The 24,597-nt window shown below is 36.0% G+C and overlaps 1 protein-coding gene across 2 annotated transcripts in view; it reads left to right on the top strand.

Moving 5' to 3' along the window:
• Positions 1 to 426: 426 nt before the first annotated feature.
• Positions 427 to 24,597, top strand: part of Gbeta5 (guanine nucleotide-binding protein subunit beta-5) — a 28,253-nt gene continuing 4,082 nt past the window's right edge. The window contains exons 1-7 of one of the 2 annotated variants that reach the window (XM_067084497.1): positions 427 to 840; positions 10,745 to 11,024; positions 13,618 to 13,754; positions 16,469 to 16,587; positions 19,978 to 20,104; positions 22,075 to 22,218; positions 24,366 to 24,506. In XM_067084497.1, the coding sequence (XP_066940598.1) occupies positions 10,904 to 11,024; positions 13,618 to 13,754; positions 16,469 to 16,587; positions 19,978 to 20,104; positions 22,075 to 22,218; positions 24,366 to 24,506 (789 nt within the window). In that variant the 5' untranslated portion in view covers positions 427 to 840; positions 10,745 to 10,903. Of the gene's footprint in view, positions 841 to 8,012; positions 8,082 to 10,744; positions 11,025 to 13,617; positions 13,755 to 16,468; positions 16,588 to 19,977; positions 20,105 to 22,074; positions 22,219 to 24,365; positions 24,507 to 24,597 lie in introns of those variants that run through there. The other variant, XM_067084498.1, reaches the window with a different exon arrangement.

The following is a 24,597-nucleotide window of genomic DNA, read 5'->3' on the forward strand; positions in this document are numbered from 1 at the left end:
AATGGTGGTTTGAGACCCAACGGGAAGGTCTGATGATGTCGAGCGCCACCTGCCGATGAAGTCATAAGTGAAATTCGTCCGTGATGTCTGGCGTGTTTTGGCAAGGCTTGTCGAGGGGAAGGAAGAGGATGGACGTGAAGGAGGGGAAACGGGAAGCACAGACCAGGAGAGAGGGAGAGAGAGAAAGAGAGAAAAGACTTATTTGCGATAGAGAAAGGAAGATGGAAGGGGAGAGATGAATTAGGAGGAGGGGAAGGAGGAGGAGGAGGAGGAAGTGGAGGAAATGCTGGTAGCAGCCGACGAAAAGGAGGGTACATTTGGATGGGGTACCTTTCTCTCCCTCCCAATGACTCTCTCTCTCTCTCTCTCTCTCTCTCTCTCTCTCTCTCCCGAGTCTCCGAATTGATCTGCGCGGGAAGGGCAACTGGTCGCGTAGCGCAGCAGCAGCAGAGCCAGTGCCACTCAGGACACCCCCTTTAGTCCTTCTCCAATTTGCTTCGTGTACTCTCGATCTCCACTTTTTTCCCTTGTTATCCTCCGACGGTCGTAATCGCGGAAGACTGACCACGACTCGATTCGATTCTCGATCGCTAGACGGTTCTCTGGCGAGTAGTCTGAGGGAGTTATCCCGCACAGAAATGTCGCCGCCAGAACGTTTTCGATTTCATGTCTAGTTAGTGCTTCGATAGACCAGCCCCAGGACGGGTACTCGCTCCATGGCCTGCGGCAGGAAACTGGACAGAGCTGTCTGCTGCCTGTAGAAGGAATAAAGGGGAAATACGAGTGCAGCTGAGTGCCTCACGAGTCCAATTCCGCCTCGGACGACACAACGCTGGTGAGGTAAGGGAACACTGGTCGTCAGAGGACTCGTAAACATAAGAAGGCAATAGACGATTAATAAAAACTGAAGAAGACGAATTTTAGGACAATTGCCTCAAGCAATCTTTACAAATATATAAAGCTTACGTAGTGATGTTCGTATAAAGCTACAGCAGTTTTCTAACCTTGGCAAAGTAAGATGAGAGAGGAAGGGTGCCTAAACCCTTCACCTACTTATACCTACTTATCTCGAATACAGATCGCAGGTACCTATGAGCGGACGTGAGTAATAATAGCACAAGCAAACAACGTAGGATAATGCATATGTACGAACATGTTCATAATAAATGTGTAGTTATTTTACATATATGAATGCTCATGCATACATGTATACATAACCCATGAATTTGTTCACACACATATATATATATATATATATATATATATATATATATATATATATATATATATATATATATATATATGTATATATATGCATATATATAAATGTTTGTACGTATACATATACACACCATAGTACATATATATGAATATATATATAACTATATATAATATATATATATATATATATATATATATATATATATATATATATATATATATATATATATATATATATATATATATATATATATATATATATATATATACAGTACATGCTTGTATATTCATATACTTGTTTATTCATTTAGTTATTTGTTTTTAGAAGTAAACAGGACGTGGATAACCCACACTCCAGTTCTTTGCTTTGGTAAGCTGCACGACCGAAGAAATTTGAAGGAGATGATGGGGATTTTAAAGCTGCAGACTGGAAAGATAAAAAAAAAAGACGACTGAGATCAAATGCAGAATGAGAGCCTTGAACAAATCGCAGGGGAGTGAGATTCTGGGATGTTAATCTTATGGCGTCACAACTGTCAGTGTCACTGGCGTCACGGATGAGAGAATGAACGGTAAATTTACTTGTCTAAAACTAGAAAGCGCTAGACGGTTGCAAAATAAATGGATTTTACTAAGTAAAGAAACAATGTTTTGTTTAAACATAAACGAAACTCTGGGCACCAGCTGAGTTGGAAGATCCAGACTCACTTGAAATGAGAACTCGGAGAAAGGAGACTGGAGATGAATGGAGATTTGTGGAAGTGAAAGTACAAAGTAGCGGAATTTCATAGAGACCCTTTGCGTTGCACGGTGTAAGAGGCAATGATGATGATGATGATGATGATGCTAATCATGCTGATGATGATGAAATAATACTAATAAGAAAGTATTAAGTACAGAGGTGTATTGGGAAGAACGAGGGAAGTGTGAATAACCTAAATGAGAAATAAAGGACTGAAATCAGAACTGTACATGAGGAAAGTTCAGTACTTTAATCCATTGGAACTAAACTAACTGGGAAGGAACAAACTGCTTAACTGCTTGCGATTTCAGAGAGAGAGAGAGAGAGAGAGAGAGAGAGAGAGAGAGAGAGAGAGAATAGTCATCAGGAGCTTGGGCAACAAATATCAAAATTATCACATGAAAATGAGGTGATACAGTGATTGCAGTAATCAGTGATCTCGAATACTTGGAAATTCTTTTGATGTACAGTATATATATATATATATATATATATATATATATATATATATATATATATATATATATATATATATATACTTATACATATATATAAATATATATATATATATATATATATATATATATATATATATATATATATATATATATATAAATATAAATAATATAGAGACAGAGAAAGAGAGGGGAGTTATGCTGACAGGATCGGTAGGACCCATTGCGTTTTAAAAGTAAATGATCACTGCAGATTTCTCTTGGGTTAGTTAAATCCTCGCGGATTATTATTTTTTTGGGCCGGGCCGAATGCTTTATTTGTTTGTACACATTTCCTCCAGGTAGATAAGCGTATAATGTTTCACGTATATGACTAAGTGTGCATCAGTACATACATGTATACATACATGCATATATATATAAATATATATATATATATATACAGCATATATATATATATATATATATATATATATATATATATATATATATATATATATATATATATATATATATATATATATATATATATATATATATATATATATATAGTTATGTATGTTACTTGGATATATTAATATATGCATACTGAATGAGCAAGTGGATATTGCCTTTCGTTTTCTCTGAATCTTAATCTTGTCAATATTTTATAGGAACTTGCGAGTGCTATCTATGATGCTGTCTGCAATTTGAATTTTCTTTTCAGTATGTGGTTATTCAACTAAGATTTCAAAAATCCTTAGTCTTTTAAGTCTTTAAAAGTGACGTTTCACATGCCAAGACCGGCGGCGTGTTCCCGGGAGATTTCAGCATATTAATAGCAATTTTCAAATAATAAGATGAATTTCCACCATCCAATGACATAACTCCTGAAATCATAACGGGGACTTTAGTGCTGTAAGTGACCTTGTCACAGAAACGACAAGAAACCATTGAAACTGAAACGTGACATAGCAAAAGAAATAATGTAAGAAACTTAACACTTATCGAAAGATAAGTTCTGAACTATCGTCATGTAATTATTAATATTATTATTATATCTGCATATGGCGTCAGGAAAGAACCAAAGAACCTGTCTTAAGGATATACCGTTAGTTATAAAATAAATCGTCTCTCTTATTGGGCACCATAGGAATGATGCACATCAATGTATACATACATCCGTATATATATATATATATATATATATATATATATATATATATATATATATATATATATATATGTATATATATATATATTATATATATATATATATATATATATATATATATATATATATATATATATATATATATATATATATATATATATATATATATATATATATATATATATATATATATATATATATATATATATATATATATATATATATATATATGGAGGAATTCACATTCACACTTCTTCATTGCTTCCTACGTTTCGTGATTCGTGATTATGAATCACAAAACGTGGGAAGCAATAAATGGAAGTGTGAATCTCCAGAGTATTCCTGCCCTTGACTACAATTTATGTATGGGCACCGAAACTGCCAGATTTGAGTGATATATATATATATATATATATATATATATATATATATATATATATATATATATATATATATATATATATACATACACACACACACATACATACACACACACACACACACATATATATATATATATATATATATATATATATATATATATATATATATATATATATATATATATATATATATATAGGTATTATTCATGATAGGTATTATTCGTATTTGTGACCATTATGGTCATTATTGCTATCATTAGTGTTCGACATTCACTTATCTATTGCCAATACAGAATTTCACTATGCAATCCACAATTACTTTAAGATCGATACCTCCAATACCGTATCCTAGGTTGAATATTCAGAAATAAATAGTAGAGAATAGCCAGAAAATGCGTGAAGCAATAAATTACCTTGCATAAATAATCCTCTATGGTCTTCCAATAACGGATATTTGATTAAGGTTAATTGGGCAATCAATAGATGGCGTTAAAATAACCCACACCCCTATTCTCTTCGCTGTGTGTGCTGCAGAGCCCTATTCTATAATCCTTATACCCGAATATAAAATGTATTCGTCAAAAATTCAGTAATAAGATTTATAAAAAGTAGCTGAATAAATGAAAGTCTTTGACTCGGAAAGTAATTATGCAGATAACAGTTGCTTCAAGAAAGGAATTATAGACATATGGATAGAATAAAAAAAAACTCTTTTATTTAGTATTTCATTGGATTAGATTCCTATTTTCTGAGGAATGAAAGTTAAGTTTTAAAGTAATGATAAAAGCCAGCATAACTCAGGTCAAAATTGCATTTTCCTATCTGCACCAACTTCGATGTTGTCACAAGCAACTGGTTATAACCTGATGTCCAAATATTTTTCACCAGAGAGAATATTTTCTTAGAAGGAGCAGGGAGACATTGCCAAAGCTCAACAGGCCTTTAAATGTTTTTAAAGTGATTAGTTCCACTTTTGAACATTGGTTTTCATTGTTGCATCTTTTCACCCACCAGAAAAGTCTTAATACGGGTAATTTCATAAAAAATTATCATTTCTGATGAAAGATCAAATTAGCTTTCATCTCTTACAATAATATTTAGTACCTCTGGAACCGGAGAGCAGGATTCTGTTATTTTGAAGACGGGTTTAATCAAAACTATATACGTGCTGTCATATACAAGCCGGAAATAATGTACTTTGACAGTATACCAAAAAAATGTGCACATTTCTTCAAATGAATCGATAAAAATAATTTTTCCTGTGACCAAATAAAACAAATGTTCGCGGTTTGGATAACTTAATAATCAAATCATCTTAGTTGTTGGTCTTCAGCAATGAATTTTGATGGTGTACCGAAACTTTGTACAAATTTCTTACCGTTGCTCTGTTTTAGCAACATAAATATAGAAAAAAACAAAATGTATTCTCTCTTATTATTTCCATTGTTTAGCCACAGATAAACAACCAATGCAGCTTTTATACAGTCATCCAGTATTTCAGCATTAGTGTAACACTACCTGAAAATCTTCCTGCATTTTGGTTCTTTAAAAGACATTACATTTCCTTTACTTCGCCATCCACTAAAGCTGCAATTTATGTTTCCAGAACATAATACCAGTAAGTCAAAAGCTAATTCATTACAACTTGAAGTTCTTATATATAGTCTGACAACACCTACTATGAGGACAAAAGTCAGGCGCATTCCGGAAAGAAGGGCATTGGTGCCGCCCTCGGAGATTGTGGTCTTCCGAGAGAAAGGAAAACAAATTGGGGATGCACCTCATAAAGGGAAGGCTTCTGGCCATCCAACTTGTACTAAAGCCTAATTAAGAGGTGGACCAAATGAGGAAGAGTATAATCTTACAGGATTATAGCTTGTTACACTGCAACGTTTTCATGACACTGCGTAATGAGAATTTCTACAAATTGCTATGTGTGTGGGTTTAGGTATCTCATTGTCCTCTGTGCCTTCTATGGGGTTAAACGCTGGCTTCAGAAGAAAACAATATACCATTCAGTATATTATCCACAATTACAAATATTCAATGCCTTCCCCACCCCTCCAGAACCCCCAGCCTCTTTCCATCATGGCTGTATTCGCTAGTCTTTTAATTGGTACTCTTCTGGATAGTGGGGGCTGTTGCTAGTCTTGCTATACTACTATATCAGTCAGCCTTTTGCTTAATCTCCCTCTTTCCCTTGCTTCCACCTCCTGGTTCATTTGATTTGTAAATATGGATATCACATTTTCTAATCTTTATCCTTGCTGCCCAGTCATCTAAATAAAACTATTTTTCTTGCCCGTTTCGGACTATTTGATTCTACTTCTGGTTATCTTTTTTTAGCCTCTTTAACCTTTCGTACTGTACATTGACTCTACTTTTCTTCCTTGTACAAAGAATAATGGGGTCAAGAATGGATTTTTTGCTTGATCTAAAATCTTTTTCCTTTGGTACTGCACCTGTATCAAGATTTTTAATTTGTCAAAGAAATAACAGTTAAGAATCTGCAGACATTCACTACCGACTTTCCTGCAAATCTTTACAACTTTCTCCAGTCTATGTAACTTTTCACCATTTACAAATATTTATCCTTTTCCGTCACCCATTCACGCTGTCGTCAACCTCACTCAAACTTTTTTTTTTATTAATGTTTTATGTTCTCTTATTTTTTCTGAATAATTTCAACAACAAAAATATCTGAAAACATGAAGATATAACTGTGCTCTTTGGCTTGTTATCTACGTGTCACCTACTCCAAGGTGCTAGTACTAAACACAGAATGGTAAATGTAAAGTAGACGGCCGTATGAAGATATCGTTTTTTAATATAAATTTGTCGACCACACGACATAGAAATGGGTGTATATAATACTTTTATCCCCGAGGGGCTAGTACTAAACACGGTGTCCCAAGGAGCTTCCGCCATGTTTAGTACTAGCACCTTGGAGTATGTGACGCGTAGATAACAAGCCAAAGTAGCAGCGATACAACACTTGCCTGTCAGCCCGTCGGCTACATTCTCTCCACACATTCAACCTTCACTTTAACTCTTGAACTGCCTTTAACAGGTTAATTTTACACCCTTGTAATTTCAGCACTGATTAATCGATCTACTATTTTTATCATTTGCTTCTAAATATGCTAAACGCTTTACACGAAACCCTCACGCAGGGTAAAAGCACCTGATGTAATTACAGAATGCTAATGATGACATTTGGTGTAAGTCTTACTGCATGTTAAACAACTCAGCAGAAAATAGCCGTCCTGAAATTTAAACAAGTAGTCTTCAATCGTTTTACCGGCGAAATTGGTTAGGGTGTTTTATTCTCTTATGTATTGAATTGCGCGTTTATTAATTTTTACTGAGGAGGAGGAAAACTAGTCGCAGCTGCAAGAAGCATATGTTGTATATCTTTTTCCGGTGGAAAATACGCGATGATGTCAACATTCCTGTTGTGTGTCATCGTACAGTATATATTCATCATCATCATCATCATCATCATCATCTTCTTCTTCTTCATGCGAGGCAAGAAGCCATGCCCTTCATTGAAACAGAACCGTCATAAAATATTCACATGAAAGATCTCAGTTTTGCGCGTATCAGTGTAAAATTTCGGAAATATACTGAGCATATAGTAACTTTACCATTGATTCTTTGACTTATTAAAATGCATTTGATCATAGCTAAACTTACAGTAAAACGTATTCCCAGATCTAGGTGTGTATATATACAGTATATATATATATATATATATATATATATATATATATATATATATATATATATATATATATATATAGTGTGTGTGTGTGTGTAAACTTGTCGTCCACTCGTGTAAATAACTGAACATGAAAAATTATTAACAAAAACCTTAGCACAACACTGATTTAAATACACATCTGTCAAGAGACCCAGTGTACTTATATAAAACATGAATATTCTGACATTTGTTATTCGGCGCATTCTTTTTGACAGGAAAAGACCGAGTCACATGATAAGACGACAGTGACACCAGCACACATCCTGTCTGTACGTAAGCCCATCTGATTAAATACACATCATTTATAAGTATACGAAACCGTGGTGCCTATACGTGCGCTGTGTTCTGTCTTTCTTCAGTCATCGTAAGTGATCATTTTTTTCAAATGATCGAGAAAGAATTTTGGAACATTTACTATGTCACGTGAACGTTACTCGCGTGACCGATTAAATTGAAACGAATAACTAATAATACCACGTTTTACCATCTGGGCCAAATGAAATCTCGTCACGTTGTTAAGGATAATTTGCTGCTGGGTGTGTGGAATGATCGTACGTGCCTCACATACATTATCATGCAGTCTTCTGAAAATAAAAATCCCCGTAGTGATCAGGGCAAAGGCAAACGGGTTTGTCTCATTTTACTTTGTTCCGTTAAATTTCTTTTCAACTTTCTTTCCTTTTTCTCACAGCTGGGAAGCTGTTCTTTTCTACTGGTATAAGAAGTCTTGAAACGGGATGCTTTTCTACTCATTAGCTTGTCGCCTTCACATTCACACCCACGCAGGCGCGCTGTTGTTATCTTCCATAAGTTTTCAGTATCTCGTCAAAGACATTCTTTTTATATCCTCACATACAGAACATTCATGTTTTATTATGTATATAAACCACCAATTTGAACTGAATTAAACACGAACCATTTTGCATTTCGCGAAAGGATTGAAATTTCATCATTGCACTGGTGAGCATGACGTTAAATCCTCATTTCGTGTGGGCAGTGGAAGATGTCCTTGATCGATGATGACGTCACTCACAAAGACTGATGACAGTGACGTCCGGTGAATTTTCGCTTACCACAAATTTTAATTATTTTAATTCTGATATTTCAATGACAGCGTTAGACGTGCATTCTCTTTTTCCGTTTGGAGAAAGATGGTCGTGGCACAGAAATGATTCGCCAAAACGTGAGCCGCATTTAGTATTAGATGATACTCTTGCATGGTCGCGAATCAGCCAGAGCTTGAGGTGAAAGCTCGTTTAGCCTTCAAATTTAGGTGAAATATTTTCATGCTATTCAGTATAAATGTCAAAATTTTAATTGCTGTAATTTTTTTTCATTTTGGACAGAAATTATCTCAATGCAGATTCGATTAAACAAGCGGAAAACTAAAACGTAAACCGCATTTAATATACGAACGTTGGTTAATCGTGCAGGTAGAGAAGCGCAAATTTCGCAAGATGTTTGCAGTCAAAAAAGACAGAGTCATGTTGAATTTTTACTCGGTTAGCATCAAACTTTAGCCTAAATTTTGACAGTTGTGTCCAAATATGTAGACAATTTCATGAAAGTACCATGAGGTATTTTCAATCTTTGATTGCCTGAGTAGAATTACATCGGGCTAATATAGCCTATTCATTGTTCTCCTTGCTGAAAGTCCTGAGTTAATGAACAGATGACATGCATGACATATTGAAATTTCTTTGTTGATTGTAGACAGTTTGGGAAAACGGAAGTGGGGAGATAATTCAGAAATTTTTGAGAGAGATAACTCGTAAATTCACGGCGTGAGTGCGTAAGTCGGTCGTGCCATGTTTGCCTGAGTATAGATGACGACAGTTAAAAGTATTTATTACGACGTTGGAGATAGTGACGATAGCTCAAGCGTAGATGGTGACGGCGATGATAAGAATGACTTAGATATAGGTACTAATAATAACGGGGATGCCTTAGTTATGGATGATGATGATGGTAAATAAGATGACGACGATGATTCAAGAAAACTGAGTTCATAATATAGCGTTGATGGTGATCTCACATGTCAGGATGATGAATCTCCTTTTCCCTGAGGTAACTATTTCACGACAGCCCCTCGTTAGTGTTATGAATTGTTACGTAACAATAATTAATCCTTCCCAGTGTCCTTCCCTCCACTGTTACGCAACGTAGAGCTCATTAGGCTGGGTCGAGACTCTAAGTAGTCGCTATGGGCCCTGGACCTTTTATTTAAATTGGGCTTGTGTGTTAGGTCGTTCGTATGAATAATCTTTTGGTATTAAAAGGTATACTGGAATTTTGTTTTCGTTTTGCTGCTAAAAGAAGGAATCACTCATATTATCGTCATTGGGATAATATTTAACGATGCTGTGCTATAAAATCAGTAATGCTTTTTTTTACTGTATTGCATTTTCAAGTTAAGACTTAAACATTATATGCAAACGGATGTGGATTTTATTATTATTATTATTATTATTATTATTATTATTATTATTATTATTATTATTATTATTATGGCATGACCTTCTAGAACACTCTCCTAGACTTATAAACAGAGAAAATTTGTTGGTAGGTTGTGAGGTTAGAAATCTTAATTCTCTCTCTCTCTCTCTCTCTCTCTCTCTCTCTCTCTGGGTGAAAATAAGGCCTCCAAAAATAAGCTAGGAAAATCTCGCTGTTTCTCCCTCCCTCATTCTGTGTGCACGTGTTTGCGAGCGTGAGTGTACGCGTGCGCGTGTGTGTTTTTGTGTGCGTGTGTGTGTATGTGCGTACGTGTCCTCTGATTTTTCTCTCCCTTCCATTCTCTCTCTCTCTCTCTGAAATGGTTGTTACTGTTTGCAGTGGTTATCCACAGGCACTTAACTCTTTCCCATAGCAAGTTACTCTCTGATTAGCTGTTATCCTCTTTTATTGCATTTATCCTTTGTCAGTTTATGATAATGATAATAATAGACTCCGTATCCTTAAGTAATCTTGATTTCTATCCATTCACTGTATTTTAGACTTAACCTAATTAAATCTATTACTTTACAGGTAACAACACACCTGAATCATCACTCGGAGGAGCAGGTTCAAGAGAAGGTCAAGATGTTACCATAAACCTGAAGCAGAGGCAGAGAGGAGCGAGGTACTGAGGACGTCTGGAACAGCCATTTTTTGCAGAAGGAGGAGGACGTTTCCACCCCCGTAGCCATGACCGACGGAGGCCTGACCGTGGAGCAGTCGACGGAGAGCGTCGAGGCTCTTTCGAAGGAGGCTGAGGGACTCAAGGTGAAACTCGAGGAGGAGAGGCAGAAGCTGAACGACGTCCCTTGTAAGTGGTAGTCGCTTTTCTAGGTATGAGAAAATTATTCAAAGAAAGCTTAAAGCGAGTGCAGTTGGTAGTCGCTTTTTTAAATATTAAGAAAATCCGTCAAAAAAAAAAAACTTAAAGAGAATGGAATTGATAATGAAAAGCAGGTCCGTTGAAAATATGCAATATCTTAATTTTCTCTTAGGGGATAATTTTTTTTTTATAAGTTTTATAAGTATTATAACTTTTATAAATTACCTAAACCAACTTTCATGTTAGTTTTTTTTTCAATGTTGCGTTTTCTAATTTCTTGAAATTATATTTATGAAATTATGTGTAATCTAGGATTTTGTGTATCAATGATATTCTGTCCACAAACAAATAAACTGGCACCAACGAAATCCCTAAATCCATTTTAACAGGAATCGAAGAAAATTTACTGGCTAATCAATTGCCTTTAAAACATTTATGTCACTAAATATGTATAAACTGTACTCGTTTGTATTTTAGGGTAACATGCAATCGCAAGATTATTTTAAGCCAGTTTAGGAAAGTAGAATATATGTCTTACTTTGTTAAGATATATTCTGTTTTCAGTAGAATATATTATAACATAGTACGAGTAAGACATTTTTCTTTGATAACGTATAATTCTTGTTAAACCTGTACAATGAAGTTTTTCAGGTATCTTAGGCATCGCAGTATTTTATAAAGTAAAAAAAAAAAAACTTGGTCATTTTACAAACATTACTTTCATTCCAAATTATGTTCATAATGGCAACACTGGTTATACTGAAACTAAACAACGTAAATATTAGAAACATCATCATCATCATCATTATCCACACTATAGCTCGTAACAGAAATGATAATGAGGATGTTCAGTATTGTAGTGACATCATGATGATGATGTATTCAAAGAAGTGCAGTATCATGAAACGTGATTTTACAGCGGTCGTAGCTCTTTCGATTTAATGAGACATGAAGCCAGCATACAAATTAGATCTCTGTCTTTTCCTGCGTCAACGGCTCGGCTGTAATGTAAGCTTAGACGACATGCTGGTCACGTATTTGTCTGCAAGCTTATACATCTCTGTTTTCCTTCTCACGATAATAGTCCTTTGAACTAAACATAACTTTTTGAAGACCGTGATAAAAATAGAAAGCATATTATAGAACTTTACGCAGTAAACTATTTTGCTCTTTTATTCTGAAATTCCTGGCATATGAACTCAATATTCTTTCACGGCGTCGAGACAACGAAAGATCTTAAACGTTCAATTGATATTTTTCCTTACCTGACATCAAATCATCGACCTTTTAAAACACCAAAGGCTATTGAAACTTGCAACAAACATTAGTCGTTCTTGTGCAATCGGAAATAGGACATGATGAACGCGAAAGCCTAGGGATTGAGTTAATATGACATAGAAGGTCGAAAGCCTGATTATCTATGGAAGTGCGCTTAAAAAACGATGCTGAGATACGACACTGATTCCAACGCTGAAACGTTGGAAAACAGGAGTGTTTTCATCCGTGTCTGTGTTCATTCACGCGGGTTTTGGCAAGATATCTCAGGAGCAGGTGAACGAATCTTTATGAAATCTGCTAAATATATTTATTAGATGGCCATACTGAGATTGATAATCTTTAGGAAATGCTGATTCTGAGTTCACGGTTTATTGACATGGGGACATATTTCTTATTTAGGTTATATTTATATTTGTAAGTTTACAAGTTTGTGGCATCCTTAAGTGTCCCCTGTTTGACATTTTAAGATGAATATTCGCAGTTAACGTTCCGATGTCTTTATCATTTCATATAAGAAGACCTAGGGGAAATTTAGAATCTCCATCCAGTTACAAAATTTCAGAGCATACGAAGTGACTGAAGGTGAATCTTCACACCTAAAGCGATTTTCCTGTGACTTACCGGGAGTTAATAACTTGAAGAATTTTCCTCCAGTGAGGTCAATCCCTGCAGAAATTTCCTCTGGTGAGACCAAAACTTGCACAATCTTCTCCTACAAAGAGCTAATACTTGCAAATTATTCCTCCATCAGAGAGCTAATACTTACAAGATCTGTTTGGGACTAAGATCCAGTACATATAATAGTTTCACTCAACCTGGAGCTATTCTTTACAACATTTTTTTGGCCACCCAAAGATAACACAATATTTTCTCCTTAGCGTTAATATATACAGAAATGTTTTTCTACTCGAAGACAGCATTTGGAATATGTTTTGATCCTACTCAGATGTGATACTGTAATATTTTCCTCTCCCCATTCATGGTACATACGGTATTATGTACTTTACCCAGAGATATTAGTATCACTATATTTTTCCTATCAAGATATTACTAAGAAAAACTAACCTCTTTACATAGGTAACATCAGGAAAACTTTCCTTTACCAGAACTGAAACTTACAACAATCCCTTTCCTATTCCCGGAGATGATACGTAGGCCTACACCATCTTTTCCGAACGGGAGCGAATAGCGAATATAATTACCGCACCTTTCCTCTACCAGCAGGTGCCACTAGCACCTTTTGCCGTCTTGCCGGCGGTCTTCCAGGTCTTCCATTTCACCTTCTCCCATTCTCACCTTGCAGTGACAACGGTAGCAGCTCGACTGGAGCCCATCCCTCCGCTCAACATCAAGCCTCGTCGGGTGCTGAAGGGTCATCAAGGCAAGGTTCTCTGTTCTGATTGGTGCAATGACAAGAGGCATCTCGTCTCCTCGTCGCAGGTTTGTACTCTGGCAGTCACGGGTCCTCTGTTACTTGTGTGTGTGTGTGTGTGTGTGTCTGTTTGTTTCATGTATGTATGTGTGTGCATACATGTGTGTGTGTGTGTGTATGTGTGCGTGATTGTGTGCCTGCAAGTATTACTCACATTTTAAATATGAATTTTTACCCCCTTTTTTTATATTCACAAATACTAAGCCAGAATGGTGATGGTCGACTGTTTGCCGTTGAATGTAGACCAAAGGCCCAAGTTTGAATCTCGGCCTAGGTAGATGTACTTATCATTTATAATTTCCCATTTCCCTTGGGTTTAAGTTATTCCCAGGGTATAGCGAATTCGAAATCTGACGGTATTTGTTCTCAATGTAAGTGTCATGCACCCATTATATATATGTATATATATATATATATATGTATGTGTGTGTGTGTTTGTGTGTATGTACAATGTCTGTGCGTGTGTATTTATATAACTCCTAACACTGGAACTGAAACTTGTTGTGAAATATAAACAGGTCATATGGCAACGAAGTAAGTGATATAACGGAGTGCTAACCTTTCATCTTTATTCTATGGCATTCACAAGCAAACCACATACAACAGAAAGAAGGATTGCAAAGGAAACTCCTTTTTACAAAAAAAAAAAAAACTAAGATTATCCACAGATGCAGTGTTCTTTGTGTGCATTAAAATGATTTTCTATTCCTTTAGAGTCAAAGAGTTTTCTGTGTAATTCTTTTCTGTTATATTAAGTTTGCCAGATGATGCCTTAGAATAAAGGCGAAAGGCTTTAATTTTCGTTGTTCCCCTTCCCTCCTGACCCTGTACCGTATATATACGTGTATGTATGTATGTATGTATGTATGTATGTATGTATGTATGTATGTATGTATGTATGTATGTGTGTATATATATACTGTATATATATAGTTCCATAAAGTAATTTGAAGCGTGAAATGGAAATACTAACTGTTTTGTCAAATAAAAGGCAAATCATTTTCATCAGGACAGATTTATGACAATGATAACAAAGGCACAGAAAAGCATATGAATAGTTAAAAACGGAACACGTTGTTAAAGCCACTAATTATTCAATAAATCAGCTAGATTATGTGAAGAGCAGAGGGATTTTTAAGAATAATCGTTCTGATTATTTCGCACAAAGGCCTGTTATCTTATCTCCCGCATCAGTTATCAAGCGGTAGCGTTAAGTGTTTATGATGTAAGCGACAAAAGGTGTCCGGTTTGATGTTAACCGACTATTTATGAATGATAAAAAAAAAAACTGATGCCAGTGATTGAAGACTTACTGAGATGTTACGAAGATATTTTATCTTCTTCTTGTGTGTCTGTGTGCATGTATGTGCGAGCAACGTAAGTAGAAAGAAAAAGAGAGAGCACAGGTATTTTTCTCTGTCTTTGTACATGGAGAGAGAGAGAGAGAGAGAGAGAGAGAGAGAGAGAGAGAGAGAGAGAGAGAGAGAGAAGCAGGTCATAATGCATTGCTAGAATCATAGACATCACAGCAGACTACCCCTTTTGTTTACTTTACCTCCGTTCACATTCTCTTTCTTCCCTCTTACTTCCCACACTCTCCTAACAATTATTGTTTCAGAGTGCAACTGCGCTGTTTTCCTCCCGTTACACCTTTAAAACTTTCCTACTTTTAATTTCTCTTTCGGCGCTGAATGACCTCACAAGTCCCAGCCCCTGGCCTTGAGCCAACATTCTATATTCTATTTTATTCTATCACAGCAGCCCATGGGGGGAAAGAGGAATTCTTATGTATCGTTGCCTGTCACAGTAAGAATAGCTTTATGTTCTTCCTTGATTGTTCTTTGCGAATATTAGTAGAATAATATGAATGATTGCAACTTGCCGATATTTTTCTTAGGGACAAGTGGAAACAAACATCATTTCGTATCACATAACTCTCTAGCGTTTCTGTGGGTTTATTGGAAGATAAAATCATTACGAATAAATGCATTGGGAAAATATGTATTTGAAAAATTTAAGCCTAACAGATCCTTGTTTTTATTTACCGATGTGATAAGACGCACTGACTAATAATAAAAAATCATCATTGTAAATTCACACGTGAGAAAATTTATAATTTCAAAATTCTCGGGATACAAGAGTTTTTTTCACCTGGACGATTAATAATAAAAGCTCCTGCTATCATGAATAATATAATGACCCTAGCAGGGTAGGGTAGAGTTAAATTAACGTTATTTTTTTATGTCGAAATACATAAAGATCTTTACAAAAATAATGACAGTGTTCACCTCTCATCTTTTAAAAATGAGAGCTGAGTATGCTCAGGAAGAATTACAGTAATTTGATTTTTCGATAATAATAATAATAAATTTCTGACTCACATCAGGATCAGAACCCAGGTCTTTCAATTGAAAGGCAGGGCGCTGCCCAAGGCCATACAAGACTTGTATGGCCTGCTGGGCAGCGCCCTTGCCTTTCAGTTGAAAGACCTGGGTTCGATCCTGATGTGAGTCAGAAATTGATTTCTGTTCCACACCTGATTGTGTGTTGACTGTTTCTATAAATAATAATAATAATAATAATAATAATAATAATAATAAATCTTTATTAAAATTATGAATGGAATTCTTATTATTATCATTGTGATTAATAATAATAATAATAATAATAATAATAATAATAATAATAATAATAATAATAATTCCATTTCTGCCCATTACAGGACGGCAAGATGATAATCTGGGACGCGTTCACCACCAATAAGGAACACGCAGTTACGATGCCCACCACGTGGGTCATGGCTTGTGCTTATGCCCCCACAGGGTCCATGGTAGCTTGTGGGTATGTATGAATATCTGTTTAAAATGTTGAATATCATTTTAAATGTTGACAAAAGTTCACCTTTTTCACACGACTTTTAATAAGATCAAAAATTACGGAAATGTTTAGAGGATTTTTGTAACTGCTTTAGTTATAATTTTTTCAAGTACATTACGTTGCTCGGTAGTTTCTTGTTCAAGATTGCGTAATAGTTAAGCTTTGAGTTTATTACACGTGGAGTATCTGTGTTACACAAAGCACTAACAAATAAGTGGATACACATTGCGTTGTATATAACAGGATAGTGAGTGTGCTTGTACGTCCCTCTTGTTGTACTTCCACGTATTAACCAGACATGACGCAAACTGCATTATATACTGTTTTCAGTGCAGCCAATCATACAAAGAATTAACTATTTTTTAACTAACATGCAGCCATCATTTTTGCTTGGCATCTCTTACGACCATCGTCATTGTATCAGCGAATTTTGATAACACTTGTTTGTTTTATACGACAGGGGCTTTAACTACAGGGACAAACCACTTCTTTTATCAGGGTTTGAAACTGGTGTGAGCGTCTATGCTGTGGTGAATGTAGCGCATATTAGTCGACCGGGTTAAGAAATTTGAAAAAGAAAGAGGGCAAGAACTTTTACAAGGCATAAAACTCTTCTGTAAGATTTTTTACAAACATGTGACTAATAGCAGATAGGTCTCATATTGGGGAAGCGTTGTGCTGTATTACACATTTCTGTCACTATTTATTTATATGTTATATATACTGTTTTTTTCGCATCTCGTAAAATACGGGGTAAGAAACTTTCCAAATTCTTCACAGAACTAAGGGTACACCTTTTACCCCGAGAGTGAAAGTAGGAGGTTGGGGTAATAATTTTGCTTGTAAGGGGTGGGTGGGTCCTCATATGCAGTAGGAAGTCCCACTCCCTCTCCCCCTTGGAGTCATGGGGGTGCAAAGAAATTCCCACCTCACTGGGGCAAAACATTTACTGCAAATTTTTTACCCAGTCAGCAAATTTTTTCACCACGGAATTGGGGAAAAAATCTGCACCACTGATAGATGTGGTTTAAAATAGTTTTTCAGGTTTGAAATAGTTACCGAACTGCCGGTAGATGTCGTGAGGTGGCGAGCGTTTGCGCTGCAAAGTTTGTAATTGGGTTTGGCAGTTGTCATTGGTTGGTGGGGTGGTGTGAATGTTTCGCGTTAGTTGAATTGCGACTATGTTGAATCGTTCAGTGTTCTGTAGAAGAGGTAAGCAAATCAGTATTGTTCTCCTGCCTCCTCACTGCACTGATGTGCTTCAGCCACTAGACAAATTGTGTTTTGCTCCTCTGAAGAACTATTATGACCAGGCACTCACATCATATGAGCATACATCACGAGAACCAATCTCTAGACAGAAATTTGTTCAACTCCTTACCTCTGTGTTGGGGCAAAGGTTTGTCTGAGGAGATTGTACGCAAAAGCTTTTCTTCTACTGGAGTCTTTCCAATTGACAGAAACAAACTTGATGAGTCACGGCTCAGCAGGTCGAAGGTGGAAGCGTACAATCGGTGGATCCTTGCTGGTAGACCTGAGACTGAGGAAGGCATTCTTATTGCACCACCTCCTCAAGAAGAGGTCACAGAGGATGCCATCATGCTTGGCACTTCAAAGACAAAAGGCAGTACACCGCTCGGGAAAACATGTACACCTTTGCCCACTGTAACATATCCCTCCTCTTGTTCATCTGGAAAGCCTGATTATACAATTCCAAAAGTGTGTCAGCATAGTCAGTCATCCTGCCTGTACCTTCACAGTCTTCAAGAACTTGCAGAGGCAATTGACAAAGCTGGACAGACCAAGAAGTCCATGGAACAAATCATATCCGACCGACAACGTCCCCATCAGGCCAAGAAACCTGGTGCTTGCAGAATGTTAGGAAAAGGAGCCACAGTTCTAACACACGAGGAAGTAATAAGCAGCATTGAGGAAAGAGAAAAGGCACAGAAGGAAAAAGAAACTAAGAAGAAGCAGAGAGCAGAGAACTAGAGAAGAAGAAGCAACAGCAGGGGAAACAAGAAGACCACAGCCCAGAAAAATGGAAAAAAGAATGTTGCTGCTGATGATGATGATTCATCAAGCATATCAAGTGGAAGCTATTGTTCAAAAGAATCTCGTGGCTCACCTCTGAATGTGAGCTTTGACTGAATCTGGTCAGAGGGTGATAATGAACATGTAGATGAGGCTGCTGGTGAGACTGAGGTGCAAAGATCAAAATCCACTGAAGATACAGGTGCAGCAACGTCAGTGCAAATTGATGATGAATCAATAGATAAATTTTTTGCTTTGGTTTATACTGAACCGAAGGAACAACATTGCTGGGGAAAAGTAAAAGTTTTCAGAGAAGATGACGAATTGCTTGTGAACGAAGTTGAAATGGTGTTCCTACGCCGCAAGACCCTCTCTTCCATGCCAGAAAAGATAACATGGGAGTGGCCACCAGTGGAGGATAAACACATCATACACATTGAGTACATCTTCCTAGGGCCATGTTTCCCTGATGTGTTAAAGAATGGCTCATACAGATTTGATGATGTAAAGGCAAATGACCTCACGAAAAAATTGTAGTGTTTTTACTGATATATGATTGCTGGATGATGTATTGAAGGAATTGAGGATTGTTTTGTTTATAAAAAGTTTAATTTATCATAAAAGTTAACATTTGTGTTTATGTTTGATACAAAACAATGGTCTAAGTCTTTTCTGGGCTACATTTAAAGTGTGGAAATTTTTTCCCCTTAATGGTAAAAATTCTTCCCCAGAGTATGGTGTATAATTTTTTACACTTTGGGGCAATAACTTTTCATTGAAATTTTTTACCCAGTGGGGGCAAATTTCTTACCCCAAACTGTGGGTAAGAAATTTCCACCATTTCCTTTATATATATCTTTTGTGTTTCACGCAAGACCGAATGTTATGTTACCATGGAGTGTAGAAGATATCTAAGTATTACACTGAGGTATCCAAATCTGTCTCAATAAAATAACTTACACAGAAGATCTCTCTTTTCAATTTGGCAAATTTCTTACCCCGCCCGACTTCTTAAAATTAATTTTGTCATTGTAGTATATCAGTCAGATTTACCAGTTATCTTACGTACTTCCAAAGGTTATATTAGCAACTTCATGGCAGGCTAGTTTAGAACATATTCACCAAACATTCTTGAATTTATGCATATTTACCAATAACAAAGAACACTGAAAATTTCATCACATTCATATACCATATTTATACTCTTATTGTAGTTGCGGGAACGACGTCTTAATATCAACCTTGTTCCTCACTACGGAAAAACGCCAGTCACCTCTGCATCGCCCTTAGCTAATGGAAAAAACCTTTTTCTTTCCCCAGGGGATTAGACAATAAAGTGACGGTGTATCCTCTTAGCTTTGACGAGGATGTGACCCAGAAGAAGAAGGCGGTTGGGACTCACACGTCCTACATGTCCTGCTGCACCTTCCCTTATTCAGATCAACAGGTGAGGAAACGTTTAGTCGGCTGTATTTTACCTGTTTCTGTTTCTTTTATTTTCCTCTTGCGCCAAGTGATCATAACTATTTTTAGCATTCTGTAGGATGTCTTTTTTTTTTACCTGTCTGTTCGCCATGTCATCTTTTTCTGCTCCAAGCGTTCAGTGTGTAGTTTAAAAGTATGAAATGATTATAGAATAATTATTTATTTTTCCACATTACTTTAATGTCTTTTCCACGTCACTAAACCGGATTATCTACCTTAACTATTTCTCTATTCCTTTCTGTTCATCTGACAAGATTTTACTTGTTGATTGATTCACGTCTCTGTTTATTATATATCAGCCTATTGATTTGATTTTTACTCAAGCCTTTATTTCATTAAGATGAAAGAACATTCCCCCATTCCCTGTTTACACAGATCGACAGGTAAGGAAGTGTTTAGCCTTTCCGTGTTATACCTGTTTCTATTTCTGTTGTTTTCTGTTGCGCTCAGTGATCAAAATTAGTATTAGCGTTTAGTGAAGTGTTTCATTTGTTTTATATTTTGCCTGTCTGTTTACCAAGATGAGTTTTAGTGTTCAGTGAAATATTTATTTCTTTTCTATTTTCTCCATCTGTTTACCAAGAAGACCTTTAGTACTCAGTGAAATGTTTATTTTTTTTGTATTTTATCCATCTGTTTACCAAGACCAGTTTTATGTTCAATGAAATGTTTATTTTTGTCTTTTACGTATGTGTTCACTATTTTAACTTTTTCTGTGCTGAGAGTTCAAGATGTAGTTTAAAAGTATGAAATGTTGATCTAGAATGATTACGTATTTTTCCTCAGAGGTTGTTTAGAAGTGACTCAAAGCAATAGCTATCAGAAAATAATGACCACAATAAACATTAGGTAAGAAAAAAAATGTTATTCCAACCAAAAAATTGCAAAAAGGAACAAGAAAGCATTCACTTTTAGCCATACAGTATGGTATGAAGCATTTGGGAATTTCATGTGTCAGTAGAGATCTGCTGTAACCTCTCTCTCTCTCTCTTTAAAACCATTTTTATTCTTATATATAATTTTTTTGCATATATTGCTGCGCTGCCATTAAATTAGCAACGTAGTTTCTTTGTGAAATTGACTTGATGATATCCATAAGTTAATAGCTGAAACAGCTGTCTTATCCAAAGACTAAATAATTATGGAAGCCAACAATTTTCCACAGACCTTCAGCACTGAAGATAAAAAAAAAGATATATACACAACTGGTACCGGTTGTTGCAAAACAGAAGGTACAAGTGTGTTAGCATTTAATGAGAACAGCAAGTATATCTATCTTACCTTTATCTGTCTAGAGAGAGAGAGAGGGACGGTGGTAGCGCAGTTTATAGATCGTACCCTGTGGATTACGTGAGCTATTGAAGAAATTCCCATACCTCAAGATGTTACTTTAACAATAAATGTACTTTTCCTTGTTCCGGATGGGCTTATTACCTTATTTAATATATTTTTCACGTCACTAGACCAAATTGTCTGCTTTAATTACCTCTTTATTCCTTCTATTCCTATGATAAGATTTTATTTTTTTTATTTATTTACGTCTCTATTTATTATCTATCAGCCTATTGATTTGATTTTTTCTCAAGCCTGTTTTGAGTTAAGATGAAAGAATATTTCCCCACCCCCTATATACACGAGTATTTTATTTTAATAAGCTCCTTAGGTGCCCATGCATTTCATGGAAAAGATCAACATTGTGTAAAAAGTGTATTTATTTTCTCTGGACAATGAGAAGTCAAAATACGTATTTGACTTCTGATTGTTTGATTGATATTTTGATATTCCTTTGACTTTGACTAAAAAGAAAAAAATCTTTCAAAATAAAAGAAAAGAACCACATTCAAACTCCTTATGAAATGTGCCACATTCGGAGATAAAAGGTGCCTTCGATATAATTTTTGAAATAGTTCTGACGTACTTCTTTCTTTTCAGATTCTCACCGGATCTGGTGATTCCACTTGCGCCCTGTGGGATGTAGAATCGGGTCTTATGCTTCAGAGCTTCCATGGGCACCAGGGTGACGTCATGGCGCTCAACTTGGCGCCTTCGGAAAATGGCAATACGTTCGTCTCTGGGGTAAGATTTCTTTTTGTTGTTATTCCTTCTGGACTCAAAGGTTTGTGGAATTGAGTTCCGTGCGTCTATACAAGACTCATTTGCTCAGTTCAACATTATAAAAACTCCAGAACGCTCACGAGCAGGTAGCTGTGACCCCAGACAATTGCCAGTTAGTGTCAGTCGGTCTTCGCTGAGTTTCGTGTTTCTAAATAACTCATTAACGCTTGCACAATTCCCTTAAAGACCTGTCCATACTATTTCTCATGGTATGGATTACGGTGGACGTAGCAACGCAAATCCACCATTTTCAAGGGTTTTCGTTGCCACGTTCTTCATCTAGACGATATTTATGGCAAAAGTCATTTTATTTCTCACGAGCATGTTTGGCAACTCGCTTGGCGAAGTCGAAGTCATCTAGCGGAAAGCTCCAGTACTTGTCCAGTAGCTTTGCAAGTTTTTGCTCAAGTTAAATCCGTTTTGTCGGTTTATACATGGATTTTTTTCTCTTGAGAACAATGAGAAAGGAAAGGAAGATATGCGCAAATGGAGGAAACAAATTCTCAAAAATTTTGTCGCATTGTGTGTGGGTATATATATATATATATATATATATATATATATATATATATATATATATATATATATATATATATATATATATATATATATATATATATATATATATATATATATATATATATATAATATATATATATATATATATATATATATATATATAATTCATTATGCATAGTAATTGTATTTAACTTTGGTCTCTTATAAATGTCATGTTTCCTCAGATGACAAAAAGCTAATGAGTATGAGACATTCTGTCTTTTCCAGTGACGACTGAAACACATCTCATGATATAATCTCGAGAGTCACTCTCATTTTCAAAAATCGCTTTGCAGAAAGTTTGTACAAATTTCCTTTTTGCAATATATTTTCATTGTTTCTATTTTCTTTCTTATAGAACGTAAAACTACCACATTACACAGCAATAGTTCTTGTCATTCGTCTCTCACCTTCACTACGGGTGACGCAAGCATTGTGGGTTTCTCTTGGTCTCGGCGTTTTCATTGCCAACCACTTTCAAAGACTAACTCTCTGCCCGTATTATAAGGCATAGCATGGACTAGGCTTGTTGCAAAATTCACCTCCAGCAGAGGTTCTACAAGCCAGGCTACTAATGTTCTGGTCAGCCAAACCCTCTGATCCGGGATTGTGAAACATGAATCAATAAAATTTCTCATGGCTGAATGGAATGGAATATAGAGTTTAGGCCAAAGCTAAAGCACTGGGACCTATGAAGTCATTCAGCGCTGGATAGGAAATTGAGAATAGAAAGGTTTGAAAGGTGTAACAGGAAGAAAACCTGGCAGGTGAACTATGAAATAATTGTTAGGAGAGGGTGGATAGCAAGATGGAAGAAAGATGTCATGGCTGAATTAAAATGCTGAAGATACGTTTGAAAATGTAGGCTTTCTTAAGAATTTCATCGCTTGGTGCCTAGAGGTGCTTCCCATCGACCTGTAGATGTTCGTAAATGATGATGATCAGTTATTAATTGCTCATTTTTAGTAGCTACTTCTAATTTTAAATATTCACCTTAGTCGACGTCCAATCACCACTGGTTTCAGATCCCTCGTGTTCACCCTAATTACAAATGCAAGCAATGAATGGAAGCATGAATAGAGTATGAATTTATTCTATGATAAATTACAAATGATTCTAAGAGACTGAAGGAATGGGAAGTTACCTTAAGCTCCACAATTATGTTGCTAGCGCGTAGCAAGGGCTATGTTTTATTGTAATATTGTAATTTACCTCTGTTCTTTCACGTTTTCTGATAGCTATGTGATATGAATAAGCGAACTGAATAGGCGTGACTGGATTCTTGACATTCACGGATGTGTTTCGAAAGAGCAACTTGAATCACCATTGTTAAAATGTTTTAAAGCCTTCTTCATCTTCTCGTAGGAATTAGTTTTTTATTATTGTAGTTAATTCTATGTTTTCGTCTGCCTTGCAACATTGTAAGGTTAATCCTATCTATAATTTATTTTCTTATTTTAGCCAGAATTAACCTTACAATTTTTGGAAAGATGTTCTTGCTGTTCTTAATTCATCTTAATCTTTTGTATTTATTTATTTATTTTTTGCAGGGGTGTGATAAGATGGCGCTTATCTGGGACATGAGGACAGGGCAGTGCGTGCAGAGTTTTGAGGGCCACGAGTCGGATATCAACTCTGTCAAATTCTACCCGTCAGGAGACGCCATAGCCACAGGGTCAGATGACGCAACGGTCAGTTGATAGGAAAACGCCGTGCCCTTGGATAACATTCAGTCAGTCAGATTAAAATTTACTTCTCTCTCTCTCTCTCTCTCTCTCTCTC

Source organism: Macrobrachium rosenbergii, chromosome 41 (genome assembly GCF_040412425.1).
Source record: "Macrobrachium rosenbergii isolate ZJJX-2024 chromosome 41, ASM4041242v1, whole genome shotgun sequence".
Classification (NCBI taxonomy): Eukaryota; Metazoa; Arthropoda; class Malacostraca; order Decapoda; family Palaemonidae; genus Macrobrachium; species Macrobrachium rosenbergii.